General features: G+C 39.0%; 1 protein-coding gene across 3 annotated transcripts in view; it reads right to left on the bottom strand.

Moving 5' to 3' along the window:
- The window catches only part of RGS22 (regulator of G protein signaling 22), a 72,927-nt gene that overhangs the window by 22,039 nt on the left and 31,472 nt on the right, over window positions 1-19,416 (bottom strand). For all 3 annotated transcript variants that reach the window (XR_011807401.1, XM_072034440.1, XM_072034439.1), the window contains 6 exons: window positions 18,108-18,209; window positions 9,588-9,782; window positions 5,849-5,941; window positions 5,185-5,351; window positions 1,996-2,158; window positions 1,208-1,366 (listed from right to left, as the gene is read on the bottom strand). Coding sequence is in view for 2 of the 3 variants with exons in the window: in XM_072034440.1 (XP_071890541.1) it covers window positions 1,208-1,366; window positions 1,996-2,158; window positions 5,185-5,351; window positions 5,849-5,941; window positions 9,588-9,782; window positions 18,108-18,209 (879 nt within the window). In the remaining variant the exon portion in view is untranslated. The remainder of the gene's footprint in view (window positions 1-1,207; window positions 1,367-1,995; window positions 2,159-5,184; window positions 5,352-5,848; window positions 5,942-9,587; window positions 9,783-18,107; window positions 18,210-19,416) is intronic.

The following is a 19,416-nucleotide window of genomic DNA, read 5'->3' as shown; positions in this document are numbered from 1 at the left end:
GCAGTGAGACAAAAATGAAGGGAAAGACTAGGGAAAGACTAAAAGCTGATTAAAACTATGTATTTCCTGTAAACTGTTTATTAGAGCTTAATACAGCATTTTCGAAACTGCAGGGGCTACTCTCCCTGCCAGTAGTGCAGCAGGTGCAAGAAGAGGCATGCAAAAGCTGGCTTCCAGAACTGGAAGCAGCTTAGCCTCATCCCATGGTCTTGTGCCAGGGCTCATAAGTGAAGCAGAGTGCAGCTACAAATGGCAGAGGACTAGGAAATTTTGCTTCAATTTTATCATTATTAAGATTACAATTTTTCTTACCAGAATCTACTGATTCTTTAATGCTCTGAATCAATTAAAAGGATCCAGTTTGTGTGCATTTCTGACAACACTTCTGATAACCCTTTTGATGTTAAAAAAATCATAGAAAGTAAGTTTTATGAATCACTGCGGTGTGCATGTCTGTCCGCATAGTGGAACCATCAAGTTTCCTTCTGCTGTGACATTCACATTTCCTAGCTCTTGTGGAAGTGCAGAAAACAAGTTTTTCTGCAACTGTCATGAGCAGGATGATCTCCCTGCATAGATCCCAGCCACAGAGTTGCTCCTGTAAAAGGCAGATGTTGGCTCTGCCCTTTCCCCAGTCTTTCTAATAGCCAGCAGAGTGAAAGGCTCCTCATTCTAAGTTTTTTGGCAACTTTTTAGAGTAACCATTCGGAAGCAAGACTTGTAGCAGTTAACATCCCCACCAAGCAGAATTTCAGAAGTCCAGCAGTCATTTCTACAGGCACTGTAGCTCCAGAAGGGAAAATATGGACACCGTATGAGAGAGTGAATACAGCATGGGAAGCCCACTTGCTTGTGTTCTTGTCCCCTTGGGCAAATCCTTTACAAAGCAGCATTTCTTCTGTGCTCAGGCAGAATGGCACATGGAGAGTGCAACATTATGGCAAAGATTAACTTTCTCCCTTGGCAGCGGAGCCAACACCAACTTCTTCAGATTTAGGATCTAACAATAACACTGTCAGCCAGACTCTGCCTTCAGAGGAACTGCCTTCACAATTATCAAGCTAAATGCTTCAACCTGTATGTGCTAGAGTGTCTTTTTCAATGTAAACTGAATGTGAGTTATAGGCTGTTTTCACCCGAACCTTTTTCTCCCAATGAGCCAAACAAAAAACAATGCCCATATGTGTTGCTGTTGTTAAAAAATTACCTTTGCTTGTCCCTCCGCCCCACGTTGTTCATCTGCCAGGAACAATGGTAGCCATTGTTCTTCTAATCTCTTCTGGATGCACTGCTGAATTTCTAGCAAAACCGCTGGAGGAAGCCGATCATGAAGGATTTGTCCCCATCCTCCACCTGAATGCATTAGCTAAGCAATCCAAACACAATAACACATGAAATAAACTTTTGTGTATACCAGAAGTCCTTTATCTCTCTACATCCTTGATTTAGCAAAGCATGAGCTTAACTGTAAGCAAAGCATTTAATGCATGCTTACCCAAGGCTCACATGTACTTTTCATAAAAGGGAACAGATTACATTTGTCCTTACCTATAATAAAATACAGACTCTGGCAAATAATACCCCAACTTGACCAAGTATATTTCATAAGTATCAAGATGTATTTGAGTACCACAGCTCAGACTTGCCGTCTGTGACTTTACTGACATACCAAAAATAGAAAGCTGAAACAAGCCACTCTGCCTGAAAAACATTTTTACACTTTTTCTGAGCTGTGCTCTGCATGCCCTGGCTGTGGCCTCAGATCAGGATTTAAGAGAAATGTTCTGTGAGGACCTGGAAGGGTGACCCTGAACAGGAAGTAAGGGACCCCGACAACCAAAGCAGAACCAGACTGGTTCTGTTCCAGAAGTACTGGCCAAAAAATGTAGATTACAGTTGCAGAGATAGCTTGGGGAAAAGTAAGAGTAAAGCTGATGACAGACTCATCTCAGTCACAGCAACTAGTTTCTTAATGAATGCTTTTGTAACTGGTACCTGTTCTTGTTGCTGTCTGGTAGCTGGGCTGTTGGGTCCAAAGAAGTATTTTTTGTTCAAGTACTTGTTTTTAATGTCCTTGGACTTTTCCTCCCTTCCTTCTTTATCCTTGTGGAGCATCCTCCTGAACTGTTCAATATCTACCCAGCACATGAGATCCATCCTACAAACAAATTTAAACAGAATGTTTTCTTCAATATTGAGTTAATTTCATAACATTCTAGAGAGTTATTAATTTAACCACAAACCACCAAAGTGTTAAGTCCTAAATACCAGGTCAGATTGGACTGAAATTTTGTCTGTTTTTCTTTGCTTGTACCATCTGGTGAGACTGTGGCACATGCTGAACAGACAGATCAAAAAGCATCTGGGGCGGCTCATTCAGGGTTCCTTATGGAGGACCCTGAATGGAGCAACCTCCTTAGCTTGCTGCTGCTAAATCTAGCAGGGACTGCAAACTAGAGACACAGAGAAGAGCTCACAGGGTGAATGCAAAAAGAAACAGATGAGTATGAACTGGTACTATGAGAATTTGAATTGATACTACAGGCTGTGGGCCACTGGGAAATAAGTCAACATTGCCGTTCTGCCTCCTGGTCCTGCCTTCTGACAGAGGAACAGGGATGAGAGGTTGACAGCTAGGAGCAGCAGCCCCAGGAATCAACCCCCTTCCTACCCCATGTGAGGTGCTAGAGCTTTTGCATTAGTCCACAAGTCAAGCAGACAAAAAGAATTTATGGTAAATCTTACTTCTATGGCTTTTCATGTGCTGCCTTTTCATAAATGACTGATTCTACTACTTATTTCATTATTTATACTAAATGACAAATAGTATCTATAGGCAATACATGGCCATTCAATACTTATTGTTCATAATGGAGTGTATACTATCTATTTGAGTTTGTTTGAATGGAACATATATTGGTTTTATTCTTTAAACCAGAGGACATAGTAGTTGACATACCCACAATTTCAGTAATAATTCACATAACTGTTTTCTGATAGTATCTAACTATCTGGACTTTTGTGAGCATTTTAATGAGGACATTCATTGTATTTGCAGCAGGAAACATGAAGCATTAAATTCAGACAAATCTGTTTCACTTTTTCATTTGTTTAATAACGGGCTTTTTTGAAGGATTAATCTTTGAGTAAAACTTTCAAAAGCATCCAACTGATTTAAGAACAGATGTCTTGCTTTCAAAAGCCTTTTGAGACCCATACAGGCCTAAGTTCTATTGAGACTGAAATTCTTTCATTTGCTAGTTTGTCAAAAGGGAAATAAGTTCACCCACAGGAAAGTGATCCAAGTTACTGTGGTTTATGGAGTTATTCCTTGTCATCTACCCATGCCAACTGACCAAATATGTCCATCTTACTTAAAAAGCAAAATATATCATCTTAAAGTGTATTAGCTTAAACTGTCTACAGCGATGGCTTATCCAAGCATGCTCTACTTTTTACTTCCAACAGATCAGGAGCATGTGCAGGGTCAGTTGCTCTGGCAAAATGAACAAATTAGTTATAAATAACCCATTAAACCTAAGTAACAGAAATTGTCCTGCAACTGTGTGATTGTATCCTGTATATTTAACAGGGTATAAATTAATGGAAATTGATTTTGTTTCTTACCAGAATTTGTGTGCAGGTGCTTAGCAACCTGACTTCATGAGACTTGAATCACTTACAATTGGGCCACAACAGACTTGGGTTACTAGGTCTGGACCTATCTCTAAAAGAGTTTTCTGAGATTTTTTCAAATGTTTTTCTTTAGGAATTTTCACAAAAGGCAAATTGTTCATAGATTAAGCATTTCTCTGGCCGGCTCTATCACTTAACACAGAACTTGTCTGTGATTAACAGAGAGACAGGAACTCACAGAGGTGACTTAGCATACTCCATCCTAGCCAGTCCACTGGTGATTGCTACCATTACCCCAGTTAGAGAGGAAGTCTAGACTGGTGGTCTTCCAAGTGGAGTGTGAGCATGCAAGGGTTCATGAAACAACCCACTGGGAGGGAGGAAGAAAATATTAGAACTTCAGTAGTACATGCTTCTAATTTATTAAAAAAATAAATACGTATATATTGAGTATGCATGCTCAAAAAACTTTTACTGACAGGTGTGCACAATCAAAAGAGTTTGGAGACCACTGATCTAGATAACTAACTTAGAAGAAACGTGGCATCATGCTTGCTTGAACGTGAACACCTACACCATGAAATTTTCAGTCTAAGCTTGTTACCTACAGTCTTTTTGTAGTCAATGAAGAAAAATAGCCGTATTTAGAAATGTTTCATCCAACTGTTTCTAGATGTTCCCTTCAGAATAACAAGAATTGTGTCCAGAAGTATTTATCTCTCTGACTACAAAGGGAACCTATGATGATAAGCAGAAGTGGTGACATTTGGTCTTGGCCAGAGGAATCCTGTGCTAGATGACCATCCTTAGGCACTTCAGAAGAAAGTGACGAACATCCAATTTAAAACCACAGCAGTGTTTATCTATAAGCATCAGCTCATGGGAACCTAGGTTCAAGGAAGTGACAATTAAGGGATTTGCTAGCAGTTACTTAAAAAGTACAATTGCCTTTTCCTAAAACAGAATAGAGATAAGTGAGGGGCTTGGGAAGAAAAAAAGAAGGAAAAAAAAAAAAAGTGGCAAACTCACATTTACTTCTGCTAGAACTATTGTTTAAATCTTCATTTTTAAACAAGTGGGTTGTTTTTCAAGAACCTTGCATAAACTGTATATGTTAGGGGTGCGTAGTTAATTCTGTTCAGATCAGTACAAACAAAACTACAGTTGCTTTCACACAATAAGCATAACATGGCTGTGTTCTATTTGTACATTTTTGTAATGTCCTACCTTAATTCTTAAAATGTACTCAATTTAAGCTGTACTAAAAAAGATATTTTTTACTCATTGCTTCACTCAGGAATTTGCCACTAATAAAAGTATAAACTGAAAGTAAAACTGGACTACAAACACGCTATGAAGAAGAATTTTTACCTTCAAAAATAGTTAAGACAATTCAGCTGTCTGGACAATGTGCATGCCTACTTCATAAATATGCAAACACACACAAAAAAAGATTAAAATCCATGAACATTTACATAGCCAAGATTCTCAGCAGAGATTTCTTCTGAACTTTAAAATGGATAAATTAATAATAAATGAGAAACATACCCAGCAGAGTGCTCATTAAGAAAAACCCAGAACTTTTCTAACTTCTGTTTGTCGTGGATCAGATCATACAGATTAGAACCTCCTGATTCTTTGGGAACTGGACACAAGTTCTGAGCAACTTTGAGAACATCAGGGCAGGATGGCAGACCAGTGTCAGCAACAGTACTCTGAAGGAAGAAATGATTTCACTTGCATAACTACTTTGCTCGTCTCTATATTTGCCCAGTCTAATAATCCTGCATTAAACAACTTCTGTTTCCATAGAACAGCTTTATGATCACTAAGAAAATAGATTGAGTTAAGGCCCTAACTCTTACGCAGCTTAATTTTTATGTTTGCTTTAAGCATACCATCTGCAGGTTCTTTAATCAAATAAACCAATACATACCTGTAATTTACTTGAATTTGGGATATTTGTTCAAATAGTGGAAACTGTTCCGTTACGTCCAATCATATAATGGTGTATTATTGATGTAACTGACAGAAAACTGAATTTGTAATTAACACAATAGCTATCAATCATTACACAAAACCTGCATGGTAGAAATCAGATTACTTTCTTCTCCAAACTGGCATTTAGTCAGTCTTTCATTGCTGATACTCAAAGCGTTAACCCTCTCTGATAGAAAAAGAGTTTGTTTTTGTTAGTAGGTACTTGTCTTACCTCATCCTTCTTGGAAACACTCTCTTGATGCAAAGCCTGGAGCTTTCTAAAGTACACGGAGTCCAGCTGTCGAGTTTCTTCCACCAACTCCACCTAATAAAAATAATATCTTATGTCATCCCTACAGTACACATTATAGAAAGATGGAGAACTGGACAGGCAACTTGCCAGTGACAGTGGATAAAAAAGTATACATTTGCCAATAATGAGACAGATGTTTAGGAGACACTAGAAGTCACATCCTTGTGACAAACAATTCAATTAAAAGCTCTGGTGGAACAAAATTTTCAGGTCTATGTAGTTTCACATGTAGATTTCTACAAAACACTGCTAAATAACCTCTTTAAGGGAAGAACACCGTATTTAAAAAATTGTTGAATTATAATGTGTAAAGCACGCGAGACTTACCTGATAGCCTCTACCAGCAAATTGCATTCCAAAGTGTCACTGAGAAGCAGAAAGCCAGGTCTTAAAACTATCACTCTCAGTGGGAAATAATAAAAAGATAAAGTGACACGTTTCCAGAAAAGGAAATTTGAGACAAGGATGACATCTTACTATAATATCTAAACAATTAAGTTGAAAGCTTTCAGACTCTCAGTCCTGTTCCTTTCTTCAGTCTGATAACAGTTAGTGCCTTAAAACCGTAAATTGTACATGATTGGAACTCATTAATTGTTGGTATTTTTTAACTTAACTAGAAGCATTACATGTACATGTATAGTTAGAGTAATGCTCCATGTTATGTGCAAACAATCCGTAACTGAGTAAAGAATAGTTTGGTGTCCCTCTCGGCTGACTAAACCATTCAAATGTAGGTTTAGGATATTTAGCAAAACTGACTCAATTAATTAATTAAAGTGATTAGCACTCCTATTACAAATATTAGAAAGCTGTGGTCTAATTAAACAAGAATTTGCATGCAAGAAAAAGAAGAGTTTTTAGATTAATATTCATTACACTTTTATGTAAACATGAATACCACACTAATCACCATTTTATCTGAATGTCCTTAGGCTCAGTGTAACTCTATTCCACTGTTATAAAGTGCTTTGGGGTATTCTTTTCTTTAAAAGAAAATGTAGTTTAAAAGCAAATAAGAAAATAATTCAGAACATTTTTCACAAACTTCAAACAGAGAACAGATAGAGGCAGGATGAGAGTCAATAATAAAAAGGAACTCTCCTGTTTTCATGTTTTGCTTAAAGATAAAAATGTAGATATATACTGACTATGTCCCAAATAAACAAATTTGAACTCACCTAATTCTTGATAAAATATCTTGTTTCATTATGGGCCAAATACATCCTGATGTATGGGAGAACAAAGGGGGAGAGTAGAGCCAGGGACTGAAGAAAATACAAAGCAGACCTTTTCTTTGTGCTCAGAAGGAGTGTGGCTAATGCAACAGCCTGCACCCAGTACAAAGAGACTCGAGTGCCTCCCAGAACAGGTTGTTTTATGTCTGTTTATAATAACTCTTCACAAACACATATATTGTGCATTCAAAAGGACTTAGTTCTATTTTTTTTTTCAATCTCTGATTAGGATGCTTGCATTATTAGGGCACTTACTTAAAAGTCTGCCTGTAACTGAACACTTGCAAAGCAAAGCATCATCTAAACCAAAAGAGGAATAGATTAATCCTCAGTTAATTCAAGGAAGTATTACCTGACACATGCATTTAATTAACATAAAGTAAGGGTTTGGTTTTGATTCTTACTTTGGAGGAGTTCTTGTATCACTAGAAGCAGTGAAAATGCTGTATTCAGAATCCTCAAAAGCAGAGCCCTATGTATCCTAATACTCTGCTTAGCCGATCATGTGCTTCTGCAAGGCATTAGCACTAGATACTAGACATTACCATACACATGTAAAATATGCATTTGCAAATTATATTCAAATTACTTTAATATTAGTCTGATAGAAAGTAAATAAAATTTCAGATTAATGAAAGCACCAATCAATTACACGTCATTCTGCAGGTCACAAACAATTTTAGATGAATAGCTTGGAAAAAATAACACAGAAAAGCTTGACAATTAAATAGAATATTTTGCAGATGTGTTTGGATTCCCATATTTCATTTTAGAAAGTTTCAACAATGTTCAAACTTTCAAAGTTTCTTAAGGAAATTAAGTTATCACAGGATGAGATAGAAGGTCCCCTTGTGAATTAATTAGAAGGTAGAAAATCAAAAATAAAGAAGTACAGAGTTTTCATAATGGGGTGTGGTTCCTATTGGAGTCTCCTAGGGATCTGTGCTGAAGTTGTTTTTTCAAATATATTCAGAAATTATCTGGAAAAGGAGGTGAGTGAGGAGACAACAAAGTATGCAAAATGATTCCACAAAGCAAAAAAATAAATTGACCATGAAGAGCTGCAGGATTTCAGGATACTTAATGTCTGCGTGATACAAGGACAGCTGAATTCAACAACAATAAATGTTAGGTCATTCAAATGAGCTCCAAATAGGACTTTACATTAGCTGCTATTACTTAATAAAGAGATCTTGGAATCATTGCAGATGGCTATTAGCTTACATTTTGCACATCCACTCAAAGTTCACCAGAAATCAAAAGGCGGTTAGAATAATAGGAACAATTAGGAAAGGAAAAAAAGAACAAAACAGAAAATACCATTCTGCCACTACATAATCCTTAGCGCATACAAATCTTAAGTATTGCTTGCCTCTCATGAAAAGAACATAAAATAGCAAAAACAGATGGGATTGACAAATTTAAGAAAGGTATGAATTGACTTCTGTAAAAGGGGAAGTTAAATAGTCACGGATTTGTGAGTTTCAAAGAGATGTAATTGAAGTGGGTTATGACAGAGACATGTAAAAGCATTAACACTAAGGATATGACAAGATAACAATTGTTCACTGTTCCTCATGCTTATAGAATTAGGGCATCCGGTGAAATTACCAGGGAGGGATTTGAAAATGAACCAAAAGAAGTATTTATATTTTATATGCATATGAAGGTTCTTGTGATTTTCTTTGATGACATAGCAAAATAAGTATTTGGGTTCGTTTTCATAACCATGGATCGTAACTGCTACAGTGAGGCTGAAGATATACAGTGACCCAAGACACGTTTACATAAAGTCATGGGGAAAAAAGGTCATCAAAGACTATTAAACACAAAAATGTGAACAAGACATCTGCTTTATGAACCTCCTCAATTGCAAAGTGCTGAAGCTGGCAATGCTTCTGTACATTTTTTCTCTGTCCTTATACTCTATTCTTAAACATGTAGTACTACCCACCACCTAGAAATGGCCTTTTAGGACTTCCTAATAGGCCTAGAAGACCATTCTCAAATTTAAATTTACGTATAAGTTCTGCTACTTGTCTTACATGCTACTTTCCTTACATGCAGGAAAGTAGTAAAAAAAAAAAAACCACTGTACGACAAAATCACTTTATAGCATCACAGCACAAAGATAAATTTTGCTGTAGCAAGAGGCATTCCTCCCCATTCCACCAAGTGTGGGGTCTCTTAAGCCTGCAGCACCCCTTTGAAGGGGAAGTCTGCTCTTCACAAGAAGCTCAGCCTACTCCTTGCATCTTTGTAGAAGGGAGTGTGTGAGTGAGATATCCCATAATACTTCACCCTTCCTGGCTGTAAATGAAGCAGAATTAAGTGCAGGAGTGGGGAAAGGCTGTATATGAAAGTTCTTGTGATTTTCTTTGACGACAGAAATTTTTCACAGTGTCATCCAAGCCCATTACCTTTCCGTAACTGTACTTGTCTGCTTCCACCATTTTCATCCATGGTTCTAGCAGAAGAATGAGGATATATTCTTCTGCTAAGTCAAAAAGATCCTCAAAAGCTGGGTCAATTTTCTGATAAATCATGTTTTTCTTCCTCTGATGAAGTCCAATGTCCATACTGGCAGATGGGGCAATGTAAGTTGCATAAAGGAACTGCAATAAAACAGAAGAAAGCCTTACCAAAGCAAGGTTTATAATACGCTTTTTTTTATGAAACACACAGAATTTGCCATTCAACATGCAAAAATAGAGAAACACAGAGCCTGGAGAATGTTTTCTTTTCACTAGCATCACATTGTTGAAGCACAGTCTTTTTTTGTCTTTTTTTTTTTTTTCCTCCCAAAAGACTTCTTTTTTTTCAAACAGACACATAGATCAAATTCTTCTTTCACTTTAAATGTTTCAAAAATTGCTGTGAAAGACAATACTGAAGAGTCGGAGAAAAGCACTTTCTTCCAGGAATATCTTGAAAGCATATATTCAAGAATATCTCCCTGATACATCATAATGCTGACTGCAGCTAAGACATCAAGTGAAAAGAGAGATTGCCATAATAAAATTCATATAAATGCTTTCTCTTATTCACATTGTCAAAGTCCAACTATTTTTAAACATATGGTTGGGGATCAGATTAGTAGAAAAAAAACAGAACTTCTCTGTAGGACGGCACTGAAGAGTCCATCTTCAGTATTTATTTTCACACAGTTTTGACAATGAAGAATGCAGGTTTCTGATAAATCTCATTTTTCTTTATGCTGATAAAATCCAGCTGTAACTAGTAGGTGAGCAAAGCAGTAGAAGGAGGAAAATAGTACATCTACTCTGTTTTCAAGCAATAATAGAACACTGTTGTGATTAGATTTCTAGCACAGTGAGAGTATGTTTGAGTACATTAAATAATTATATTTCTGTTTGACTTAGATCAAATTCTGACTTATTAGACTCTTTCTTTCAAACAGCAATAGTACAAGACTACATCTCTATTCTTTTGGACTTTTAAACACACCCTTTAGATTCTCACAGTATCAGGTCATTGAGGAATACAGAGCTACAAGAGCTGACATCCTCCAATTAGAACTTGTAATTAGTATATTTGCTGTTTCTGCAGGATTCCACTCCCTTTCTATGGAGATGTAATCACTGAAAACAAAGACTGTAGCTATTTTAGACCACCTTATCACCACCTTTTTGGGCAACCTTGGTTGTAGCTATTATGGACCACCTTATCAGTGCAGCCCACAGGTGGAAGGGTATGGCTGAGGAAATAGGAAATTCACATGTAGAGTCCTAGCCAAAGAACAAGACCACATTTATCCTAACTTATAGCCTTCTCAGCAAATCCCTGAATAAATTGAAATTTAACAGGGAGACCATTAATTAGGTTCACAGTGATACTTTGGAAAACCCTAAAACTACTAGAGCTTCATTTATGTACTAGCCTGATCCAATCCATGTAAAATGAAAGACAGACAAAGTAGAAAGGAACAGCCCAATGATAAAAAGATGCGATCTCTTTAGAAATAGATTTTTTAAAGAGAGGTTAACCATTTTATTCATCATTAGGGATATATTGGTTCACCTGTCATGACTCATAAAACCACACAAGCAACCTGCAAATAGGTGAAAGGGGCTAAAATAGGTCCTCAATATTTTCACACACATTTAGCCTCATTCCTTAAATGGCTGGTCATTTTCAGTAAAGATTTAAGAATAAAATAAAATAAAAATGAAAAAACACAACTTACTAGGTGGTGTTCCTCTTTCCCTCATGATTTCGTACGCAATGGATTAACTTAAATATTTTTACCATTATTCTTTCGAGATGACAAAAAATATCTACCTACAGGGTCAGAAATTGCCTAGATTTCTGAAATTTTTAATAGTCCAAAACCTATTGGCAATCTGCTCACACAAACACTGTTGTAATGTTTTGCTGTATTAGGGACTGCCTTTGCAGGCTACTCGACCTGCAAAACTTCTCTCTAACCCTGTTTAATTTCATATGAAAAATTAGTGCATAATAAAGAAATACTTTCTTTTTTGTTTGTTTGTTTTTCCATAGACAATTGTTAGGGCTGGTAATACATGTGAAACAGAAATTTAGAGGTGGTTAAACCTCTAAACCTAGTTGTGCACTTTTCCAAACATGAAGAATCAGACACTCAGAGCTGTAATCAGTACAGCCTCTTCACCTTTGAAGGATGCAGATTCACACTGTCTGACAATTTGGTGTGATGCCATCTTTTTGCTTTAATCCTTGTGAGAATCCATTGCTATGGAATTTGACCCACCAAGTAAAAACATAACATCACAAAGCAATAAATTGACTGCATGCACTTGCAAATGGGGTGTCCCCTGCTGAGGGTGCAGGCACATCTGTAGGTCTGTGCTGATTTCAATGCAAGGACTGTGGGAAGACCAACTGCTAAGAGTTCTAGGCATGTCAGAAAAGAGGAAAAAACACAGCCTTCAACACTGGGCGATGAAATTAGCAAGAGGAAAAAGAAAAAAAGGAGAAAAAAAAAAAAAAGCATTCTGTCCTTTTAAATAGAATGATCATAGCCTTTTTAGATTCCTATGTCACAGAAACTTTATGGTTTTCTCAGTCTCAGTGGAACAGTGAAACTGTGGTATTGGGCAGTGTCCTAAAGGATCAACAGAAAAAAAAATGACATTATATGAATTTGAAGTTTATAGAACTCTTACAAAAATCTTAGGCATGTGATATCAAGTGCACATCATGCTTCATTTACTCGATGTTTTGTTTCTTTTGTAAAATACAGAGAACTTTCCTACCTGCCAGCTATACATTTTCCTGTAAGTGCATTAGAAGTGATGGATCCAGCCCAAAACCCTGATCTGGAATTTTGATCAGAGTTTGCATCTTGACATTAATTATGATGGCACAAATCTGAAAATATGAAATGTTCAGGAAATTCAGATTAAGAGTTTGGTCTCTTCTACTAATTTTCAAATCAGGGATTGTTCAGGCCTTGGGTTTTTTTGTGAATTCACCTTAGATGAGAAGGCTTTGGTAAGTAACCTCAGAATGACTAGAGTGAAGCAAAAAAAACACCAAAAATTTAAGTCCAAATGCTTCGTATTGCTGCCCTTTGGTGTGGATATTGCACTGATCTAAATGAGGGGCTTGTGCAGCTGCTTGACACAGTTACATGATGGGAAGAATACAATGCACTGCCTGGCCTTAAATGGAAAAGCTGCACTGCCTTAACCTCCATCATCACTTTCCATTAACATAAATCTTGCATCTGACCCTAGAACTTCACACTAATGAAAATTTCCTTTATCTAAGCTGATTCTAGTGTTAAAATATTGTACTTCCCATAGCTATATTAAACTTTCCAACTCTAAGTAACATTTTTTTTTCAAAGGATGCATCCGTTTCTTTATTGTTTTTCTTTCCCAATTTATTTTACACTCCCACGTGTATGGTTATAGTGAATAATGACATACGTTCCTGGGTGATTACCAATACCCATCACTTTTCTTATGTATCAGATTTCATCCTCACTCTATGTTTTTGTTTGTTTGTTTGTTTGCTTGTTTGTTTGTTTTTGTTTGTTTATTTTTCCCTGAATGAATGAATATACATCCCCCTGAATGAATGTGCTTCTCTATCATAAAGCTATATAAAAATACCTAACAAATGAAACAATGAGTAGCAGACACACAGCAATCCAGGTTTGCTCTTGTTCCTAACAGGAAGCAGGCAGAACACATACAGAATACTCTGCATGTCTTTTTCTGTAATAAATAATAAAATACATAGGATGATGTGTTGGTAGAATCTGATCCACATTCTCTTAGGAGTATTTGGTATGACTATCTTATTGTGCCAAAGGTGAGCACAGAATCTGGGAGAGCATCTTTTCCATAAGCAGACCCTGTAGATTGGATGCAGCTTGACTCTTAACAGTGTTCCAATGAAAACAAGAATAATTTTTGTGCAGCCTTAAAAGGCAAGCTTGAGAATGATACCAAATGTTGCAGCACATGTGTTGATTTGTTATGTTACATTTCAGCTGTTAGTTATGCTAATGGAACAGTTTCACATATTTCGTTTTGATGTATTTACTTTAATGGCTATGTGTACGTAGCTCTTTGCAATTGCTTAGTAACACCGATTGTGCGATGTTCTGCTGTCACCACCAGGCCAGCGCTGGAAATTTTGATAAGAAAAATAAAAAAGACCTGAGCCGTAATTTTCAACCATGCAACCGTATCAAAAAGAGAGGAAGATGGTGTGAAATTAATCTGAATTAAAAACTGAATTGTAGCTCTTAACCTAAGATCATCATAGACCATAACCTAAGACTGGTCTACGAAAAATATACAGGAAGATCAAGACACAGTCTACATACAGTAGGTTAAATAATTATTTTTTTTACTTAAAAAAAAAAATAATAATTTTCTCATGTTTTTGACTTTACACAGAGTGCCACTGCCACACTCCTAACTCTCTGATTAAACAAGCTAACCATGCCCACAAATGGCACAGTAAATTTGGGCCAGTATATCTTTGCCTAATGGAAAGAGGGATTTATCCAATCTGTTTGTGAATCTCCAACATCTTGACTTTTCTGAGTAACAGTCACTATCAAGTTTCCCCAAAGATTATCTAGTTAAGTATACCACTGTAGTGGGTTTACGTGGCAAGGCTTTGGTAGCAGGGGGCCATAGGGGTGGTTTCTGTGAGAAAGATCTAGAAGCTGCCCCATGTTTGGGAAGGGCCCCATTGTTTTCCAAATCTGAGCCAATAAGCGATGTTGTTTTGCGCCTCTGTGAGAGCATATTTAAGACAGGGAAAAAACTGCTGCGCCACACAGCAGCCGGGAGAGTCAAGGGAGTGAGAAACAGCTTTGCAGGTGCCAAGGTCAGTGTAGAAGGAGGGGGAGAGGTGCTCCAGGCGCCGGAGCAGAAGTCCCCTGTGGCCTGTGGTGAGGACCATGGTGAAGCAGGATGTCCCCCTGCAGCCCATGGAGTACCACGGTGGAGCAGGGTTCCACGCTGCAGCCCGTGGAGGAGACCACGGTGGAGCAGGTGGCCCTGCACCGACGGAGGCTGCCGCCTGTGGAAGACCCCTGCCGGAGCAGATTCCGGGCCGGACCTGTAGCCCGTGGAGAGGAGACCACGCAGGAGCAGGTGATCTGGCAGGAGCTGCTGCCCGTAGGGGAGCCAGGTTGGAGCAGTTTTCTCCTGAGGGATGGACCCCGTGGTACGGACCCATATCTGGAGCAGTTCTGGAAGAGCTGCTGCCTGTGGGAAGCCCACGCCGGATCAGTTCATCAAGGACTGCATCCCGTGGGTGGGACCCCACAGCACAGGGGACGAGAGTGACCGAGAAGGAGCGGCAGAGAAGAAGTGCTGTAGACTGACCATAACCCCCATTCCCCCGTTCCCCTGCGCCGCTCGGGGGGAGGAGGTGGAAGAGGGTGGATGGGGGGGAGGTGCTTTTGGTTTCTTTCCTTTGTTTCTCACTTCTCTAGCTTGTTAGTAATGAGCAATAAATCTTACTATCTGTCTTCTTATGCTGAGTCTGGTTTGCCCGTTACACTAATTATTGCGTGATTTTCTCGTCCTTATCTCAATCCTTGAGCCCCTTTCACATATTTTCTCCCCATTCCTCTTTGAGGAGGGGAGTGAGAGAGCGGCTGTGGTGGAGCTCGGCTGCCCACTCGAGCAGAACCACGACAGTCCTTTTTGGCGCCCAACGTGGGGCTCGAGGAATTTGAGATAAGGATGATAGTTGGTAGAAGTAACGGGCAAAATATGCGCAGGATGATTGTTAAGAATGTACAAGTTGTGAAGAATTTAAGAAAGCAGTAACTGTGAGATGTTAGTGTGGTGAAGGGACGAGGGGTGGTGTGTGTGTAAAATGTCCACCTTGTCGGTGCTGTGATGATGTTATGTTTATTTTGATGTGGTGAATTTTGTTTTCTTTTTGATTTAAGTGAAATTTGTGAAAGTTGTTGTGATAATTGTAAAGTAAGAGTATATTGTGAGTAATCTTAAATATGCTTTTCACAGAGGCGAGGGGTGGAATGTAGTGGGTTTACGTGGCAAGGCTTTGGTAGCAGGGGGCCATAGGGGTGGTTTCTGTGAGAAAGATCTAGAAGCTGCCCCATGTTTGGGAAGGGCCCCATTGTTTTCCAAATCTGAGCCAATAAGCGATGTTGTTTTGCGCCTCTGTGAGAGCATATTTAAGACAGGGAAAAAACTGCTGCGCCACACAGCAGCCGGGAGAGTCAAGGGAGTGAGAAACAGCTTTGCAGGTGCCAAGGTCAGTGTAGAAGGAGGGGGAGAGGTGCTCCAGGCGCCGGAGCAGAAGTCCCCTGTGGCCTGTGGTGAGGACCATGGTGAAGCAGGATGTCCCCCTGCAGCCCATGGAGTACCACGGTGGAGCAGGGTTCCACGCTGCAGCCCGTGGAGGAGACCACGGTGGAGCAGGTGGCCCTGCACCGACGGAGGCTGCCGCCTGTGGAAGACCCCTGCCGGAGCAGATTCCGGGCCGGACCTGTAGCCCGTGGAGAGGAGACCACGCAGGAGCAGGTGATCTGGCAGGAGCTGCTGCCCGTAGGGGAGCCAGGTTGGAGCAGTTTTCTCCTGAGGGATGGACCCCGTGGTACGGACCCATATCTGGAGCAGTTCTGGAAGAGCTGCTGCCTGTGGGAAGCCCACGCCGGATCAGTTCATCAAGGACTGCATCCCGTGGGTGGGACCCCACAGCACAGGGGACGAGAGTGACCGAGAAGGAGCGGCAGAGAAGAAGTGCTGTAGACTGACCATAACCCCCATTCCCCCGTTCCCCTGCGCCGCTCGGGGGGAGGAGGTGGAAGAGGGTGGATGGGGGGGAGGTGCTTTTGGTTTCTTTCCTTTGTTTCTCACTTCTCTAGCTTGTTAGTAATGAGCAATAAATCTTACTATCTGTCTTCTTATGCTGAGTCTGGTTTGCCCGTTACACTAATTATTGCGTGATTTTCTCGTCCTTATCTCAATCCTTGAGCCCCTTTCACATATTTTCTCCCCATTCCTCTTTGAGGAGGGGAGTGAGAGAGCGGCTGTGGTGGAGCTCGGCTGCCCACTCGAGCAGAACCACGACAACCACAAGTTCAGAGACTCAGCTACAAAGTTAAAAGGATAGGAACAAAACGTCCACGCTGTCCAACGTGCTTGTGCAGCTTCTTTGATAGATGAGAGTTCTGAAGAAGGACACCAGGAGAGGCAGCCAGCTTACATGTCTGTTGTGAACTAGGTCCCTAGCCACAAACCCATGCAGCTATGGGAGATGGTCAGCCTTAGGAATGCCATCGGTAGAGTTAAAGGGGAAAAAAAAATAAACAAAGTAGTACTTCAGGTTACCCAGTATGCAAGAGGGAGAGGGAGTCCAAGTTTCAGCCTCTGCTTAGAGTTTCCATACAATTAACACCGATTCTAGTGAAAAAAAATGGACAAATATGCAACGTTGTGTCATTTGCCCCAGTAAAACTCCCAAGTTAGAAGAGAAGACGAATTCAAGATGCTCAATAGTGTAAGCCATACAATGAGATTATTCTCCACTGCTCCCTAGAGATATTTGCTCCAACAACCTCTGAAGTAGTTTTGCTCTATTACAGCGTATATTCAAGTATGCAGATAGAATATACTCCCACACAAGGTTTACAGAGGGAAAACAGACTGAAGTTTCACAAAATGATGTTAAAAGTTGCTTGGAATCCTTCTCACAATATCACACTGCTGTAGTATCCTTTCCTGGCAGTATCAGACTATTTTGCAGTCAGTAAGAGCTATCAGTACCCATGGCCTGGGGTGAACCAGCTTAGATTTGTTTTATTCCCTGACTTAAAGTGCATATTCTATTAAAAATACTTGTTTATAGGAAACATCCATTATGCTTGACAGTAAATAAGGGTCTAAAGATCAAATCTGGGGGTGGAGGAGATGCTTATGTAAAGAGTATGAATGCCCTGACAACCAGAAAAGGAAAATCAGGACTGACAACTGAAAGATCCATTTTCATGACTTAAGGTCAATATCTGAGGCCTGGACTACAAGACCTGCAATTTTAACCCACGTAGGAGATGGAAAGAAAGGTAAAACATGATTAGATGGTTTATAAAAAAGTGTTATCACAGATGTTAACACTAAACAGGAGGTTTCCAAATACGACGTAGAGTAGCAAAGGGGAGATTAGGTAAACTGAGTATAATAGATAAAACTGGGAACAGACAACAGAGCCTAGAAATGAAACTATGCATGTTTAACATTTAAATCAAGACATTCTGTGGAAGTAAGCCAAAGAGCTTCTTTTATTGTCCAAAACCAGATATACTTTGGTGTGAGTTGTCAAGATTTGGAAACTTTTCTATCTTCTTTTCAGTCTTTACACTGAACAAAAGCATTTGTGAAGGGAATGAACGAATTTATTTGTGAAGAAAAAATACATTATTTACAACTTACTTGAGCTTGCTTGCATATTTTGAAGGGATGAAGAGTTTCTTGGTAGAAAAGCTGATGATAAGCCTGTAGGTCAGCCCAAAAGTACGCACTGTTCTTCCACAACTAAAGATGAAAAAAAATGTAAGTTATTACTACCCGAATATCAGGCATTTATAGAAGGTTGAGTTTCCAATGCAAGTAATTATTTAGCTCCTTGGGGTCATCATAAATCAAGCTCAATTTAAAATGGATTTAATCTTCTGTTGCATACTGGCAGAAGGACAACATATTTAATGGCATCGTCACTGTGATACTATATCTTTTATTGTATCCTTTATGCATAATTGGCCATTAAAATTGTTAACATTGTAGTTAACATTTGAAGAGTAACCACATTTCAGTGGCATAAAGCCAGCACTTAAGAAGAAATGCTGATAATGGACATGCAGAATTTGTGCCACGGTGAAACAGCATTTTGCAGCAATAACCAAAACAATTAAATATTGTATACTTGATATATGTTACTGTGACTATCGTTGAATTTTTGTTACATGAATTTCTGAGGCATAGTGTCTTGGAACCAGTTCATAAATTCAAACAAATGCCAAATTATCTTTTAAAAAAAGGAGTCTAAATCTTTCCCCAAATCCTCTGTTTTAATTATGGTGTTTGGATCTGAAAAATACCCTGAAACCACCATCATTGGACAATAATGAATGTGTTTCAAAAAGATAGGGGCAGGAAACTTTTTTCCACAAACTTTAGCCTATGAAACCTGGCATATAAATGAAGTAGGTTCCACAGTTTTAGACAAGCCCTTAAGGAAATAATTTTCAAAGGAGTTTGGCACCTGCACTAGAGGATATGTGGGTTGGTGCCTATCTCCCATGAAAAATGAGTTACTTTTACTTAGATTCTATCTGTACACATTTAACATTTTTAGTTGAAGGTATTCAACTTTGAAAATGTTGACTTTTTCCTTCTGGTAGCCAAAGGCATTTCTAGCTACTGCTGCTCAATTCTGGGTTGTGTTAGCAGTGAAACAGATGTCCGTCTTGATCGTATTCAAGTCTCCCCTAAAGACTCAATGTTCCTCAAAAGCCACTAAACACTGACCCAGATCAATAAATTGTTCCAACCAATCTTCAATTTACACCCAGCAATGAATGATGACTTTACTGACTGCAGGGAAGAAACAGTGTTATGTTTCTCAGAAATCCAAAAAGCTTCATGGAAGTAGAAGAACGTTTTTAAAACATTGGAGAGTTTGGACATCGCTAACCCAACAAGCAAGAATGAGACAGATTATCATGAGTAATAGCATAGCGGA

Source organism: Anas platyrhynchos, chromosome 2 (assembly GCF_047663525.1).
Source record: "Anas platyrhynchos isolate ZD024472 breed Pekin duck chromosome 2, IASCAAS_PekinDuck_T2T, whole genome shotgun sequence".
NCBI classification, from domain to species: domain Eukaryota; kingdom Metazoa; phylum Chordata; class Aves; order Anseriformes; family Anatidae; genus Anas; species Anas platyrhynchos.
Note: the sequence above shows the minus strand (reverse complement) of the source record. Positions and strands in the feature narration are given on the sequence as shown.